Below are 15,445 nucleotides of genomic sequence, written 5' to 3'. Positions count from 1 at the left end.
CATAAAATGAGAAGGTTAAGGCTGACACTCTGTTGAGTTCTGACCATTTAAACTTCTAAATCAGAAGCAGCACAAAGACAAGAACAAGGAAGCCACCCATGTGAGCAAAGAAGAAAATCAAACCTTTCAACAAAAAAAAAAGTTTCACAGAGCAGGGAGGTGAAAGTATATATTTCTCTTTTATGCCCCACTTTTCTCTCAAAGACCGTTTATGCACTGGAGGTTTCATGCCAGGCTGCAGGCTGGAGTTTTATTTGTGGCAGGTTGCTCCACCTCTTCCCGCACCCAAACCGGGGAGCATTTGGCCCAGTGCGCCTCATCTGCCCCTGATTTTTGCTCCTACCCAGGATCTGGGGCAGTGAAGTTCCCAGTGCATAAACGGTCTAAGAGGGACCCAAAGTAGCTTCCACTGTTGTCCTCCATAAGAAATTCATTTGCTGACCCTCTCCTGATTCACACATATTTTTAAATAGAAGAAGAAGAGTTGGTTCTTATATGTCGCTTTTCTCTACCCGAAGGAGGCTCCAAGGGGCTTACAATCTCCTTTCCTTTCCTCTCCCCACAACAGATACCCTGTAAGGTTGGTGATGCTGAGAAAGCCCTGATATTACGTCTGAATGATTCAGTTATACACAATGCAGAACAAGGCAGTCCTACTTGTCCTCCCAGTGGAGGATGATTGAAAAGAGGGCCAGGGAAGAGCCAAAAATCCCATGCCCACCCACTTGCATATACCTTTAATTATTTACATCTAATCAACAAGCTCTGGTTACTTCTTAGAATCACAGAATTGGAAGGAGCCTCCAAGGTCATCTACTCCAACCCCCTGCAGAATTCAGGAAATTCATCAACTACCCACAGTGACCCCAATTCTATGTTCAAATGATGCCCACCCTCCCACCCACCCCCCAAAAAACCAAGATTCCCTGGCCAATCTGGCCTGGAGAAAATATTTACCCAAAGCAAATGACCAGTACACAATGCATTTATTTTACTCTTTATTTAGTTAGTATTTATATATTTCTCTGGTGCTTTAATGGGACTATCTTGATGCACCAGTTAATTTTTTATACTGAGTGTACAAGATTGATTTGTTGAATCAATAATGCAACATAGAATGACAAAATCTTTCTTGCAGGAGCACTTCAGAGGTGATGTGTGCTGTTAATAAAAGGTCTGACAGAGACTGATGCTCTGGAAATTAAAAGCACACCTCACAAAGAGTGCTCACCGACACCAGTGATTTTTGACAAGTGCCAAGTACTCATGCAAGCAGCACTGAACTACAGAGAAAGCTCGTTCCATATGTTTTGCAATCGTTACATCACTAATGGCATATCACCGGTTCAAAACAGGAGGTGGAAATAAAATGCATCAGGTGAATCCAGGGATCAGTCTGCCAATACCTATCTCAATAGAAGCCAGTTGGCAACCAAGAGAGATGAGTCAATCCTACACAGATATGAACAGACTTGCTTCTGAATGGCTGGAGCAGATGGAAATTTTAGTCTGCTACCCAAATGGTACACCCCATCACATACTTCCACAAGCATGAACAAAAGTGAAGCACCACACGTAAGGACAACACAATGGTGAGGGCATCACCCAGCTTTTTCTGATAGGCACCATATGGGTTTCACCATACCCTCTGGGCACCCCTGCATTAGACTGCCCAGCCATGCACAAACACCCATTTCTATAGAGAAATCACTAGCTCTCAAAAAAAGAGGGGGTAAGAGAATAGGCTGGCTATCAACAGTGCAGCAAGGGGATCTGGATCCAAGTTCAGTTTGAATCCTCCAGCCTGTATGCAATCTTGGCAAATGGGGTAGAAACAAACACTAGAGGAGGTACAGCCACTGAAAACAGCACTGCTGTTTCTTTTTCTCTCTTCACCAGGCATGGGTTTGGATGACAGTGATCAATATTATATGCCAGTATTTCAGTCTTCCAGGGTTCTAAGATGTCCCCCCTTTCATTGCTCTTACACAGTCTCTGTTTGGAAAGCCTTGAAACCATTTGCTGAAGGGGGGACACTGAAACTCCCTTTCTTGTCCCTTCTCAACTTTAAGTTATACAAGTCCAACCATTTCTCAATTAATCCTTCAAAAGTTATCTGGGTTTTACAATTAGGTGAGTACTCCTGATGTCCATCTTTCACAAAAAAGGGAATTATCCATTGCAAGAACACTCCCTACACAGGTGCTGCTAACAAAGAGTACAGGCCCATTCTAGTCCCTTGTGTTGTCTCCTGTATGCCTCTGGCGTCAAAAATCAATTTGCATGGCATAAACGCTCTAGCTGTTATTCCCTAGTAAGCACCCATTGTGGCTGCCTAATGAACTTTTCCCAGACCAAGACACCAAGTGGCCTCAAAAGAGAAAATGGATACATTGATAGTTTTATTTGTTGCTTGTTGCAAAGTTTTAGGCAACAGCCTTGGAGGAGAAGGCTCAGAAAGAGACTGCTTCTGCCTAAAGCAGGTAGACTCCTGATCTAATCTTTCAGAGTACCCTAAAGCATCAGGTAGAAAGTCCCTGAAGACTGCTTAACCAAGTTGCTATCAACAGTGACCAGGGCCTGCAAAGAAGCCCTGCAAAGAAGCAGACCCATAAACTTGGAGGAACTTCCTCTCCATATGGGCTGTCAAATTGGTTCTCCCTTCAGACAGAGTAGGACTGCACACTGTTCAGCCTGTTCTCTTGCTAGCTGAATGGGAATGCCTTGCTCAGTGACACAGTACCTGTATAAGCATACAGAACGTCCCTGTTTCCATCTCTCACATCTCCAGGTTATGCTTTGATAGCAGGTGACACCGAAGATCTCTACCCAAAGATCTCTATTCAGCTGGAGAGTTGCAGCCAGTCAGAAGAAACAAGACTGACCTCAATAGAGCAAGAATCTGCCTGTACATTGAGGCAGCTTCACAGGTTCAACACTGCCTGTAGTCCATCTCTCCACCAAACACACATTTGTTTCCACAGTGGGGAATGGGTGGGATTGTGCTGCAGTGAAACACATACATTCAGTGACAACCTGCCCACGGGATTCATGACATACCATCTCATCTGGGGCACAGCTACTGTACCTGGCTCCACCATCTCTGCCCTGGAATAGTGTGAGGGGGCATACAGAGGATGCAACCTGACAAGAGATCAAACAATTGCCAGCATTCAGGTATATGAGTTGAGATGAGATTAAAGGGGTGGGGATGGGGGGACCCAACCATGGTGGAACGGGGAGCAGGGAAGATATGCTAGCTCAGGGTAATGCTAGAGGGATCTCAAAGGATGGAAGCAATCACCCTTTAAACTGCCGTTTTGCAACAATTTCATGTAAGGCAGATCAAAGGGAAGTATAGATTGCATGAAATCAGGAGAATTAAAAGCATATCTTTGTCCAGATCACCTTGTGTGAAGCTGCAGTCCCCACCATGCCCCCAAAGGGCAGGGAAATGGCTTGTCATCCTTTCTGATGAAGTAAAAAAAGAAAATCCAACCAAATCTATTAGAGATGATGGCTAGTGGCAGTAGACCTGGTCCCGCTGACAATGTCCAGCTGCCTCTATATTCTGATAACACATTTTCACCTCATCTCAACTCGGAATACAAAAAGGCATTAGAAGGACAGCAACAGTTTGCAGACTATGGTTTATCACTTTCTGTCACCATTTACCTTGACTAGGATTTTGCCTTTCAGACTCTGAGGACTTGGAAGCAGCTTGGAATCCCCAGTGCTCACAGAAGACAAGTCCAGTTTGTCGCCAAAAATCCCCTTGAGGTACTGAGCAATTTTCTTTTGCTGTTGAATACTGCAGTGGTTTTCAATAGACAATATAATCGGAAACCTAACAGAGGGGAAAGAATGCAAGGCGTCAACAATTCACCCATAACTAAATCCGGCGTGTTTTTATACAATAACTATGACTTGTGTGTTAATATAACACATTTATTTCTACAGTCCTTTAATTCCATTATCTTCTTTATGGGATGGAAACCCTACCAAGCATGAAAACCACCTATTAGTTAAGTAGCCCATCTCTCCCAATAGAAGAAGAGTGGAAAACGGAAATTTAGTTTCCTGCTTCCTAGTCCAGAAATTCTTTTACACATTGTTGTTATGTGCGAAGTCGTGTCCGACCCATCGCGACCCCATGGACAATGATCCTCCAGGCCTTCCTGTCCTCTATCATTCCCCGGAGTCCATTTAAATTTGCACCTACTGCTTCAGTGACTCCATCCAGCCACCTCATTCTCTGTCGTCCCCTTCTTCTTTTGCCCTCGATCGCTCCCAGCATTAGGCTCTACTCCAGGGAGTCCTTCCTTCTCATGACGTGGCCAAAGTATTTGAGTTTCATCTTCAGGATCTGGCCTTCTAAAGAGCAGTCAGGGTTGATCTCCTCTAGGACTGACCGGTTTGTTCGCCTTGCAGTCCAAGGGACTCGCAAGAGTCTTCTCCAGCACCAGAGTTCAAAAGCCTCAATTCTTTGACGCTCGGCCTTCCTTATGGTCCAACTTTCGCAGCCATACATTGCAACTGGGAATACCATAGCCTTGACTAAACGCAGTTTTGTTGGCAGGGTGATGTCTCTGCTTTTTAGGATGCTGTCTAGATTTGCCATAGCTTTCCTCCCCAGGAGCAAGCGTCTTTTAATTTCTTTGCTGCAGTCCCCATCTGCAGTGATCTTAGAGCCCAGGAAAATAAAATCTGTCACTATCTCCATTTCTTCCCCATCTATTTGCCATGAATTGAGAGGGCCAGATGCCATGATCTTTGTTTTCATAAACTTTTAAACTACAAGTCCAACGATATAGGCTAGATATCAGGGGGGGGGAAATTCACAGTCAGAGTGGTTCAGCAGTGGAATAGGCTGCCTAAGAAGGTGGTGAGCTCCCCCTCACTGGCAGTCTTCAAGCAAAGGTTGGATACACCCTTTTCTTGGATGCTTTAGGATGCTTAGGGCTGATCCTGCATTGAGCAGGGGGTTGGACTAGATGGCCTGTATGCCCCCTTCCAACTCTATGATTCTATGATATTCCCTGCTGCTCACTGAATTCTGTCAGTGAGGTTCTGCTCTGAATTCTATCACAGGTGGATATTAGATTGCTCCGTAATGATCCCACATAGGGCTGCCATTGCTGCCCCACCACCCCCGGCCACCACCAGGGGATAAGGCGGTAGTGTTGCCAGGTCCCGGTTGGGAATCTCCTGGAGATTTGGGGATGGAGATTGGGAAGGGCAGGGACCTCAGTGGGGCTCAACACCACACCATCCAAAGCATCAATTTTCTCCAGGGAAGCTGATCTCTGTAGTCTGGTGATGAGCTGTAATTCCAGAGGATCCTAGGACCCCACCTGGAGGCTGGCATTTCTAGTCCTAGCCCTGAGGATCTCCTTCCCATTGGGGGCCCTCCTGGCTATATCATTTCTGTTTCCTGAGGGAGAAGTAATAGCCTTTAATAGCTCTAACAGTTTATTATGGGCTAGGACAGTTTTAATGGATTTTACTGGGGGGGGGTTGCAATTAATTATCATAATATGGATTTCCTAAGGTATTTTTCAATGTGAGGGTTTAATTGGGTAGCTTTTTACTTGGATGTTCTTATGGGATAGGCTTATTTTGCGATCTCATAGATTATTTTTACTGGGAAGAAGGGTTGTCCATTGTTCGTAAACTACACAGAATATATTTTATATTCAATAAATAAAAGTCTTCTCAAAATAAACAGCTCCTTTAACCTGAAGCTGCAGATGGTCCCTATGCTTGGAAGACAGCAACAAGCTGGCATAATTGCCCACAGTTCCCCAGGTGAAAGTAGCACAGCCACAACGTCACTGTATCTTTTCTAGTCTTAACCACCATACCTGCTTCAAAAAAAATCATGACTGAGCAGGTCTGTGAGTCAGAGTGGATTCCCCCTCCCCATTTCAGAGAAGAAAAAGAAGGTCTGCGTTTCTCTATACTGCATCTTCAGCCATAGAGGCCTATACACAATGAGCCATGACTGGAGCAACATTCACAAAATGGTCATTCCTGCTATATACCATTAAATTTTTGCTCCTTGGGGCCAGAAGCATCCTCATGAATAGCATGGTGAGAACAAAGTGGGAACCTATACAAATGACCCACACATACACTGACCACAGGATAAAAGTAAGTATTAGGGGTGGGCATGAACTAGCTTGCAAACCTAAATTCATGACCAATTTTAGTGAGTTCATTGTTCATGAACTGAAGAGCTGCCATGAACTTCCATTAAATTTAAAAACAGTTCATGGTGGCTCAGAGCAATTTAAAACCCTGCTTTCTGCCGTTCATATATGGGTTGAGCAATGGGGAGCAGAAAGCAGGGGGTTAAGTTTCTCAAAGCCATTTAACCCCTCTGCTTTCTGCTCCCCAAGAAATGCAGCTGGGAGCAGAAAGTAGGGTTCATGAAACATTGTAAACCGGTTCAGTTTGCGAACCAACCTCCTGTTTTGTATTGGCTTGTATTCAGTCACGAACCATGAACTAAACCACAAAAATGTGATTCGAGCCCATCCTTAGTCAGTATCCCTTTCTACTATCAAAATAAAATAAATGTGATTGTATCAATGAGATACAACTTGCTTTTGTCTTGAGATATTTTTAACCCACATTTTAAAAACATTTTAAAAAATCTGGCAACATAAACATAACACTGACCAAAACCTTAGGATTTTATCTATTAGCCGGAAACAATTATTAAATTGATATGCATAAACTATGCCATATAAACTGCTACATGTGTTTAAGGTCACTATTACACTTACTCATTTTTGGTAAAGGCATTTTTGTTGATCGCTTCTACTACATCTTTAAAGAGGATTTTGGAAGTAAGAGTATAACCATGGTGCACTACAGGCTCTCCGTCTGGACCATCCCAGCAATCAACTGTTAAGACAGGAAGGCAGCACATTAAACAAATATCCTTTTCAAGGACACGGTTGGCCCTTTTTTCCTAGAAAGGGGCGGACAGAGCTGTTCCAAGCGCTCATAAGAAATCAGGTACGTGCAAGTCCTGCTGAGCAAATGGACATTCTCTTATTACATGTAACAAGTCTCATCTTCTATAATCTACCACGCTCACGCTGGCAAAAGATTAAAGCTGAGTGCTTTGCTATTATTACCACCATGTGTAATTAGCAAGTGGGAAAGTATGACAAAAGGCTGAGCAAAAACCTAACTGGCTTTTACTCAGTGGGAGATGATCTAGGGCTGTGCCTACTGTGTGATAGCTTTCTTGGCCAATGTTAGCTGAATATACATGGAACAAAACTGGCCCCAGGATAATCCTGTTGGCCAACCAAGGAGATCTGAGTTGTATAAAAATACTGTAAAACTGAGCTGGGAGTAAAGCTATTTCCTTGACAATGACTGTTTTTCCCACTGCCTCAATTAAGGCAATCTGATCTTCTAACCAACCACTCACCACTTCACACATTTCTCTCTAAATCCTGAATTCTAAAACTCTCAAGGAGCTATAGATTTGTATGGGCATAGTCCTCTTATCTGCCCCAGTTCTACTGGTCCCAGTAACATCTCATTGATTCAAACTATACTTACAGAATGCTGGCAGGGGCTCATGGGACTTGTAGCCCATGGACATCTGGAGGGCCGCAGTTTGACTACCCTTGCACTAATCCTTTGGAAGATATCATTATCCATAGAGCTGCCATGCCTACAAGGAGCTGCCCCATTTACTTCAGTCTCAGAGTTTAAAGATGTATGCAGAAAGATGCTTCCTCCAACAAGATAACTGAGAAAGCTTTATCTGAACAGTGGAATTCATATGCAGTTCTGGATTCTGTTGAAGGATGACCTGTACAAACATGTACAAGTAATTCCTCCCCTCCCCTTTAGAGCAGGGTTTATAATGGTGTAACTCTGTTTAGGACTGCAATGGTAAGGCAGCTATATGTGCAAAGGCAACAGTGAGATATTCCCAATTTTCTGCAGGGACAGAAAGCAGTCTATGTATGACTGGGGTGATTTACAATTGGATTTTGATTTCAAATCATTAGTATTATTGCATAAATTGGTGAAACGCAAGAGGAATTTATCCAAAGTATATAGAAAGCATATTTTATTTCAGTTGATATTGAAAAACATTTTACATTTACATGTAAGTGATCTTTGCAGAGGCTATTTTAAGAACTTCCTATACATAGCCAAACAGTTCATTAAATAATTGGAAAGTTTTAGTTCAGCTTTTTGCAATAGCCTTTGAAGGCAGGATTGTTTGAGCAAGCCCTCTGAAGAATTATACTGCATTCTAATGAAATGTTTATATTCGGGTCCTGAGCCTTCCTAAATGGTTCCCCCCCCCCAATGCAAAATCCCTAACTGTACATGTTACAATCAACAATGACCAACAATGTTGTTGAAAAAGTTAAAAGCAATACGCCATGTCAGAGCACTGTACCATGTTTTGTGTGTGTGTGTGTGGGAGGGGGGTCATTTATATGAACATGTCAGTGCTGTGGAGGGGGGGGATAGCCTGTTCAAAGGCCATCAAATTGAGTGGGAACTCATTCATTTAATTTCAGTGTTTTAGTGAAAAAATAATCCCTGCCACACAGAGGGTTCCCACATGTGCACAAAGTTTTGAAAGGGAAGTAAATCTAAAAGCCCTTACTCAAGAGAAGACTCTGTGATAATGCAGCCCCTGCACTGAGACTATGGTTCTGGAATAATCAGGACTGTCAGTTGTACCTTCAAGAATATGAGGGGCAAAGCAGTACTTAAGCAGTTCTTTTTGCTACTTTGTCAAAATGATCTAATAGGAATTTCCTTCTGACATTCCTTCAGGAGACAGGGTAAAAAAAAATCATTCCTTTTTCTCTCTGGCAGCCGCATAAATACTTAACGAACTACAGTATATTTCCTCTTAAGTATCATTCTTCTAAACCAGGGGTAGTCAAACTGCGGCCCTCCAGATGTCCGTGGACTACAATTCCCAGGATCCCCTGCCAGCATTTGCTGGCAGGGGATCCTGGGAATTGTAGTCCACAGACATCTGGAGGGCCGCAGTTTGACTACCCCTGTTCTAAACTATGGCTATCAGCGTTGTCAGTTTTCCTATAAATAAGAACCCTGTAGGATTAGCCCAGTGGTCCATCAAGTCTAGCATCCTGTTTTCCCAGTGGTCAGCCAGGTACCTTGGAAGGCCCCTGTGTTGTTTACACAGGGGCCTTCCAAGGTACCTGGCTGACCATTGGGAAAACAGGATGCTAGACTTGATGGACCACTGGGCTAAGTAACTGGGGCTCCTGGGTATGCTGCCTTTCTAAATTACCCATAGCTTTCACTGATAAAATATTAATAAATACACACCTATCTAAGTCCGTCTATCAAGACAGATGGAAATTGACTATGGCTTACTATCTGGGGGACTTAACTCGTAGGTTCAGTGTCAAGCCTCTGACAATATCCACCCCCAATTAAAAGAAAAAGGACACCTTCAAGACACCGGCAGCCATCTTGTAAGACTCGAGCATACATCTCAACTTTAGACTGAGAGAGTAGCTGGTCTCCAGTTAGATATGTGTTGTGAGAAGATGCAATGAAATAATTGCAAAGAGGCTGATCCATATCCTGATGCACCTCACTGTGTAGTGGGTTAAACACATCACAGGCAGGGCTGCGCATGAAGTTGGTAAAACCTTTAAGAAAAAGCACAGAAGCATATTAAGTGCAAAATTGGATATTTCATAAACAAGAAGTCTTATTATTGTTGTATTACATTTTATGCCACTCTTTCTTTAAGAACCACAGGGCAGCATACACGTTTTTCCCTCTCAACCCCCAATTTTATCCTCATGAGCAGGGGTAGTCAACCAGTGGTCCTCCAGATGTTCGTGGACTACAATTCCCAGGGGCTCATGGGAATTGTAGTCCATGGACATCTGGAGGAACACAGGTTGACTGCCCCTGCTCATGAGGACTCTGATAGGTTAGCCTAAGAGCACGACTTGCCCCAGGTCACACTATAGCAAAGTGAAGATCTGAATAAGAATCTTCAGAGTGTATGTGTGTGTGTGTGTGTGTGTGTGTGTATGTGTGTGGGTGTGGGTGGTGTATTATTAACTAACCAGGAGAGAAGTCAGGAAGAAAAAGTGGCTTTTTTCTCCATCTATCGGGTCTGCAGTGGCCTTGTTGAATTTAGGCACAATGGAAAAGGAATGGGAGGGAAGACTTGAATCTGCTGCGCTCCCCCCATTGGCTCTTCCCATCCCCCCCCCTCAGCATTTCTTCTTAGAGCCCCATCATTAGAAAATGGCTGGAGGAAGGATGTTGCAAGTAAAGGGATTCAGATATTCTGCCTGGAGTTCTTCCAAAGTTTACACATCCAGGACCCAACTTTAATCCCCAGCTGTGCTATGGGACCAAACAACATACATGCCAATTTCTGTCCTTGGGGTTATGAGTTGCAGAAAAGCTAGCAATTTTTCATATATGATTAAAACGCAGGATGTTTTACAAAGCAGCTTATCATGCAGAGATAAGAAGTCTCTGCACCTCCCACAATACCTTATGCATAGCAAAAAAAAGATGTGGGCACATTTTCCTTTACCAGCATCTTCCTTTTCCTCCCTTGCTTTTTTGGAAAAGGAAACCCAAACAACAAAGAAAAAAAATATTAATGGTATGATTGCATAACCTTCTCAGCTGACCATCTGAAGACCAATGTGCTAGACATTAAGAAGAAGAAGAAGAAGAGTTGGTTCTTATATGCCGCTTTTCCCTACCCGAAGGAGGCTCAAAGCGGCTTACAGTCGCCTTCCCTTTCCTCTCCCCACAACAGACACCCTGTGGGGTGGGTGAAGCTGAGAGAGCCCTGATATCACTGCCCGGTCAGAACAGTTTTATCAGTGCCGTGGCGAGCCCAAGGTCACCCAGCTGGTTGCATGTGGGGGAGCGCAGAATCGAACCCGGCATGCCAGATTAGAAGTCCGCACTCCTAACCACTACACCAAACTGGCTTAAGAACACTTCCCCACACAAAGAAGAGATTCAAGAAGAATATGCAAAAATTTCTAAAGTAAGTAAGAGAGAAGATAAACTACAAAAAGGTCCAGAACTTCCCAAGACAATTTATTAAGTTTGTCTTCTGACTTCCTGTTTTCTTTCACGTTCTCAGGAAAAGACATCAGTGAGAACAATTCTCCCTGACCCTAGAGAGCTTCGGTGTGCCAATTCCAATGTGCAGATTTACGCAACACTGTCTAGTGTAGTTCCCATCAACAAAATCATTCCACCCGCAAACAAAACAACACAGGTTGTCAGTGCTGCCGTTGGGATGAACTAAACGACCATCCTGAAAATTAGATTTTATTTCTTAGTGTTTGGAGCCTGGGAAACATTTCTATGCCTCCAGACTCAATGCAGAGCTATATATGCAAGTTCTGTTCCATCAGCTACGGCTGAGCACATGTTGTCATTAATAAGAAGCTGAAACCTGCTGTTCGGCAAGAAACAAGGAATTTAATCCAGTCCCACCCCCTCGCTACCACCTGAACAGCTGATAGACAGGATTTCTGCTTTGTATACAAAGCAATGTACATGAAGAGGCAGCTGTTGCATCAGGAACAAGTTGTAGATATGTATACATTTGTTATCTTGATCAGAAAATCCATAGCTAAACAGAGTTTGCATTGCAAACCAATTCTATTGCTAGCAGTCTTATCTATTTTTGGCATCTTCTCACATATATTTAAAATGCCCTCAATTTTCACTGGATGCATTCACGTTTCAGCTTCCTAATCTTTGCATATTAAACTCTGCCATGAAAATGTTTCTCAAGACTCTTTTGAACATAGGACAGCAATATAACCAGCAGTCTATATCAGCTGACAATAAAAGATGTTACCTTCTATGCCCAGGACATTCTGACTCCTGTTTTCTTCAGAAACTTCAAACTTACTTATGATGTCCAGACAATACTCGGTCGTCACATTACTCATCTGCACCAAAGACAACAATGATATACTTTTTCATCTTTCAAACTCGGTGACCAACATGTCAAAATCTACTGCAGGCCCAAGAATCTGTTTGGAAATCCCACGGCCACAGTCTGCAGGCAGCCAACCATGAATACCACTGTCAGTAACAGTATTCTTCCATGACCTTTTTAAAAGCTGGGGATTTGTGCTTTGGGTCAACATCCTGAATTTCAAAACAGGGAGGAGAACAACACTGCAGAGAATTAGCAATCACAACTGCAACCATATTTGATCTAAACTACTACTTTGTTGTCAGGCAATGGGGTTTTAGTAACAGCCCTCCCTTTAATATTTCTTCCCCATATACAACCCCCTCCCTGATGCTGGGTTAGAGCTTATGAATCCTTTCCACTAAAGGCAGTGCTTTCTTCTGGTGCAAGGAGCCTTCCTGCAGAGAAGGAAGTGAACGGCTCCTTGATATGATGAAAACTGCAACTATTCTTGTAATGGATCAACAGGATCCAATCCACCGTCCCCCTACCTTTCCTACAAAGCACAGAGCCATCCCAGTTCTCTGTTTCATGCTGTATGTATTGAATCAGAGAGGAGCTGAGTGATTGCCTTTAATTTTACAGGAAGAAGCCTTTAATTTTTACTATCTTGTACTATAACCAATACAAAGAATCTCCTACTGCATTCACGTATTGTCAACACAAATATATACACCTATCAGACCCCAGCTGTTCTGTGCACTATTTCAGTCCCGGCCCCAACCTGGCCCCAGCTTGGTGGAATGAGCTCCCAAGTGGGAGCAGGGCCCTGTCAGAACCCCAGCAGGAGCTTCTGGGTATGCCAGTTCATATGGAATTCTAGATTGGGACTGCAATATTATTCATTTATCATTTGGATTTCAGGACATGAATGGATTCTCTGATGTCCCAGAAGCTGTATTTGGAGGGGGGTGTATTAACAAGATAAAAATGGATAATAAACATTGAGCCTCTTTTGTGCTCGGATTTTTTTTCAAATATAGCATGGAACACACAACAGGCATCACTTCTCCCAGCTTGATTTCAATGGCATTTAAATGTACAATGTTTATCACACAACTATGATGGATTGGATACTAAAGAGAAAAAAAAATCCTCTTGTGAACATCTCAGACTCTAAAAACCAAAATTGACCTCATTTATAACATTCATTAAATCTACTTTGTGCTCAGTCTTCATTTATTTCCTGCTTGAGGGGGAAACATCTCTGCATTCTCTTCTGTTTCTGAATCACTTATTCCCTAGAAAGAAACTTCATACAAATTATTTCTGTTAATACTGTATCTCCATATTAACACATGTCAAATCCTGCCTGCTAATCTCATGTAAAAACATCTCCTTTAGAAGAGTGGGGCAGGCCTTCCCTCTTTTTGTTTTGAGCAAGATGGCAAATGAGGACAATAAACCTCACCAGAAACCTCTAGAACACTATCATACATTGATGTTTTTGTTAACTATCAGATGATGGTGTATATGTTTGTATCACAGGTCACATTAAAATATAATTTTGTATTTATTGATAAATATTAGCCAGCCAAGATCAGATAATGTCACCCTGTCACCCAGATGAAAGCCTGAGAAGGTGATGATGGGGGGAGAAATTGATTCACACAGGCTTTTTCAACAGGAATTCAGTTTTCTACACCGAAGTCAGGACTTGTAAACACATGCAGCAGAATGTGGCAAGGATGGGCTGGGGGCAGAATAGACTGAACCACTTGAGAAAGAATTATTATTATTATTTATTAAATGTATTACTCGCCTCTCCCTGGAGGCTCAAGGTGAGTTACAATGTTAAAAACCCCAATTAAAAAACCCATAGACAATAAAACACAATACAAACATGTGGCGGAAAAAAACACTAACTAAGTACAACGTACCTCGAAAAAACCGTACTGGAGGGGAGGGAGAAAGAGGGGAGGGAGAATGTTGGCATTTGCTATGGCTACTCTGATCCTATAGGGGGGGCCTGATTTCCTTGCTGTCCAGCCTCAACCAACAACCACAACCAACAAGGAGCTCAGTTTTACAGGCCCTGCGGAAAGATGGAAGCTGCTGCAGGGCCCACAGCTCCTCCGGGAGCTCATTCCACCAGGTTGGGGCCAGGACCGAAAAGGACCGAAGATGAGAGAATACATTTTTCCAAAGATAAGACTACATAATAAAATAATAAGACTAAATGGTACAATGATCCAGGAGGCAGGCCTAACAATTGGGTATTCTGATCCCTCCCAGGTGTAGCGCTAAGCCATTCACTACCAGCTTCCTTTTAAACTGTTTTCTCCTGAGCTAGACCCAAAAACTCACTGCCTTTTTGAGGCAGAACTGGACTCTGTTCAAGTTCTGTTTCCCTGCAACATTCCACCATCACTCCCCTCTGAAAAGGGACTGGATGCTTGTGCAGCACTTCCATAGGCCCAGGTGTGAAACAGCAGAGCGGCTGTTTTACCTCTCAGGTGTAGGACAGCCCCCTGTTTGCCACAGTTTGGTTCACAGCTTATGCATTCAAAACACAGCTTCGAGTTTTCTGTTTACCTCTCTCACTATATCAGTGCTTATTTTTCAAAGGCCAAGGTTAAGCACTGGAGTTGCTTTGTGGCCCTTGCTTAATGAATAGTTAGCACTCAAATCTGCCTAGAAACCACCGTCTCTTAAATCCATAATGACTGTAATTACAGCTAAACGTGCTCCAAATTGTGGTCACTACATGTAATTGTAGCTGACTAATTTCTACATGCATGAACTGTGTCAGTTCGGGGTTTCAGAGAGCTAATTTCATGGCTTTATGTCGCCACATCATTTACTATTAAGTAGCAAATATAGTCTTAAATTCAAATACCTTAGCTATATTGAGACATGAATCAGGTTCATAACAATCCAATGACTCATCACAAGGTGCCCTGCTTAAATATTTAAAGACGCCTGTCAATTTAACCTATTTTAGAAAAATAAGCCAAATCCAACCAACGTTAAACTCAGTTTAAATCCCATTCACTGATCATGAGCTAAAGTTCTCCAATGGAAATCAGCAGGACTATACAGTGCTCAGCTTCATTTGGGTCATGGACAACACGTCTGGATTAAAAAAAAATGGGGACAACTTGAAGATCAAGTTGTCCCCATTCACTGAAACTGCCCTCATCTTTTTCACCCCAGTTCACAATATGAGTAGTGATGTTACAGCATTACAATACAAATACATATTAAATATGTAAATACATTGATAGAACTCTTTGTTACATATTATACAGACAAAACGAAAATAATCACATAGGTGCTGAACCTAAAAGGCATTTTCGTAGTTAGCCAGACTTAGTGAGCAAGACCTGAGCAAGAAACAAAAATCAGGACCAGATCCAATAACCCATTTTTACCTCAGCTTCATGAGAGCCAAACAGACCAGGCAGTTAATATTTATGTTAAGTGCAACTG

General features: G+C 42.7%; 1 protein-coding gene across 7 annotated transcripts in view; it reads right to left on the bottom strand.

Moving 5' to 3' along the window:
• Window positions 1-15,445, bottom strand: part of PLCH1 (phospholipase C eta 1) — a 153,876-nt gene that overhangs the window by 43,810 nt on the left and 94,621 nt on the right. For 5 of the 7 annotated variants that reach the window (XM_077348630.1, XM_077348632.1, XM_077348628.1 and 2 more), the window contains 4 exons: window positions 11,891-11,984; window positions 9,480-9,683; window positions 6,792-6,912; window positions 3,676-3,847 (listed from right to left, as the gene is read on the bottom strand). In XM_077348630.1, the coding sequence (XP_077204745.1) occupies window positions 3,676-3,847; window positions 6,792-6,912; window positions 9,480-9,683; window positions 11,891-11,984 (591 nt within the window). Of the gene's footprint in view, window positions 1-3,060; window positions 3,145-3,675; window positions 3,848-6,791; window positions 6,913-9,479; window positions 9,684-11,890; window positions 11,985-15,445 lie in introns of all 7 variants that reach the window. The other 2 variants (XM_077348626.1, XM_077348627.1) reach the window with 1 other exon arrangement.

The sequence above is a fragment of the Paroedura picta genome, chromosome 8, assembly GCF_049243985.1.
Source record: "Paroedura picta isolate Pp20150507F chromosome 8, Ppicta_v3.0, whole genome shotgun sequence".
NCBI classification, from domain to species: Eukaryota; Metazoa; Chordata; class Lepidosauria; order Squamata; family Gekkonidae; genus Paroedura; species Paroedura picta.
Note: the sequence above shows the minus strand (reverse complement) of the source record. Positions and strands in the feature narration are given on the sequence as shown.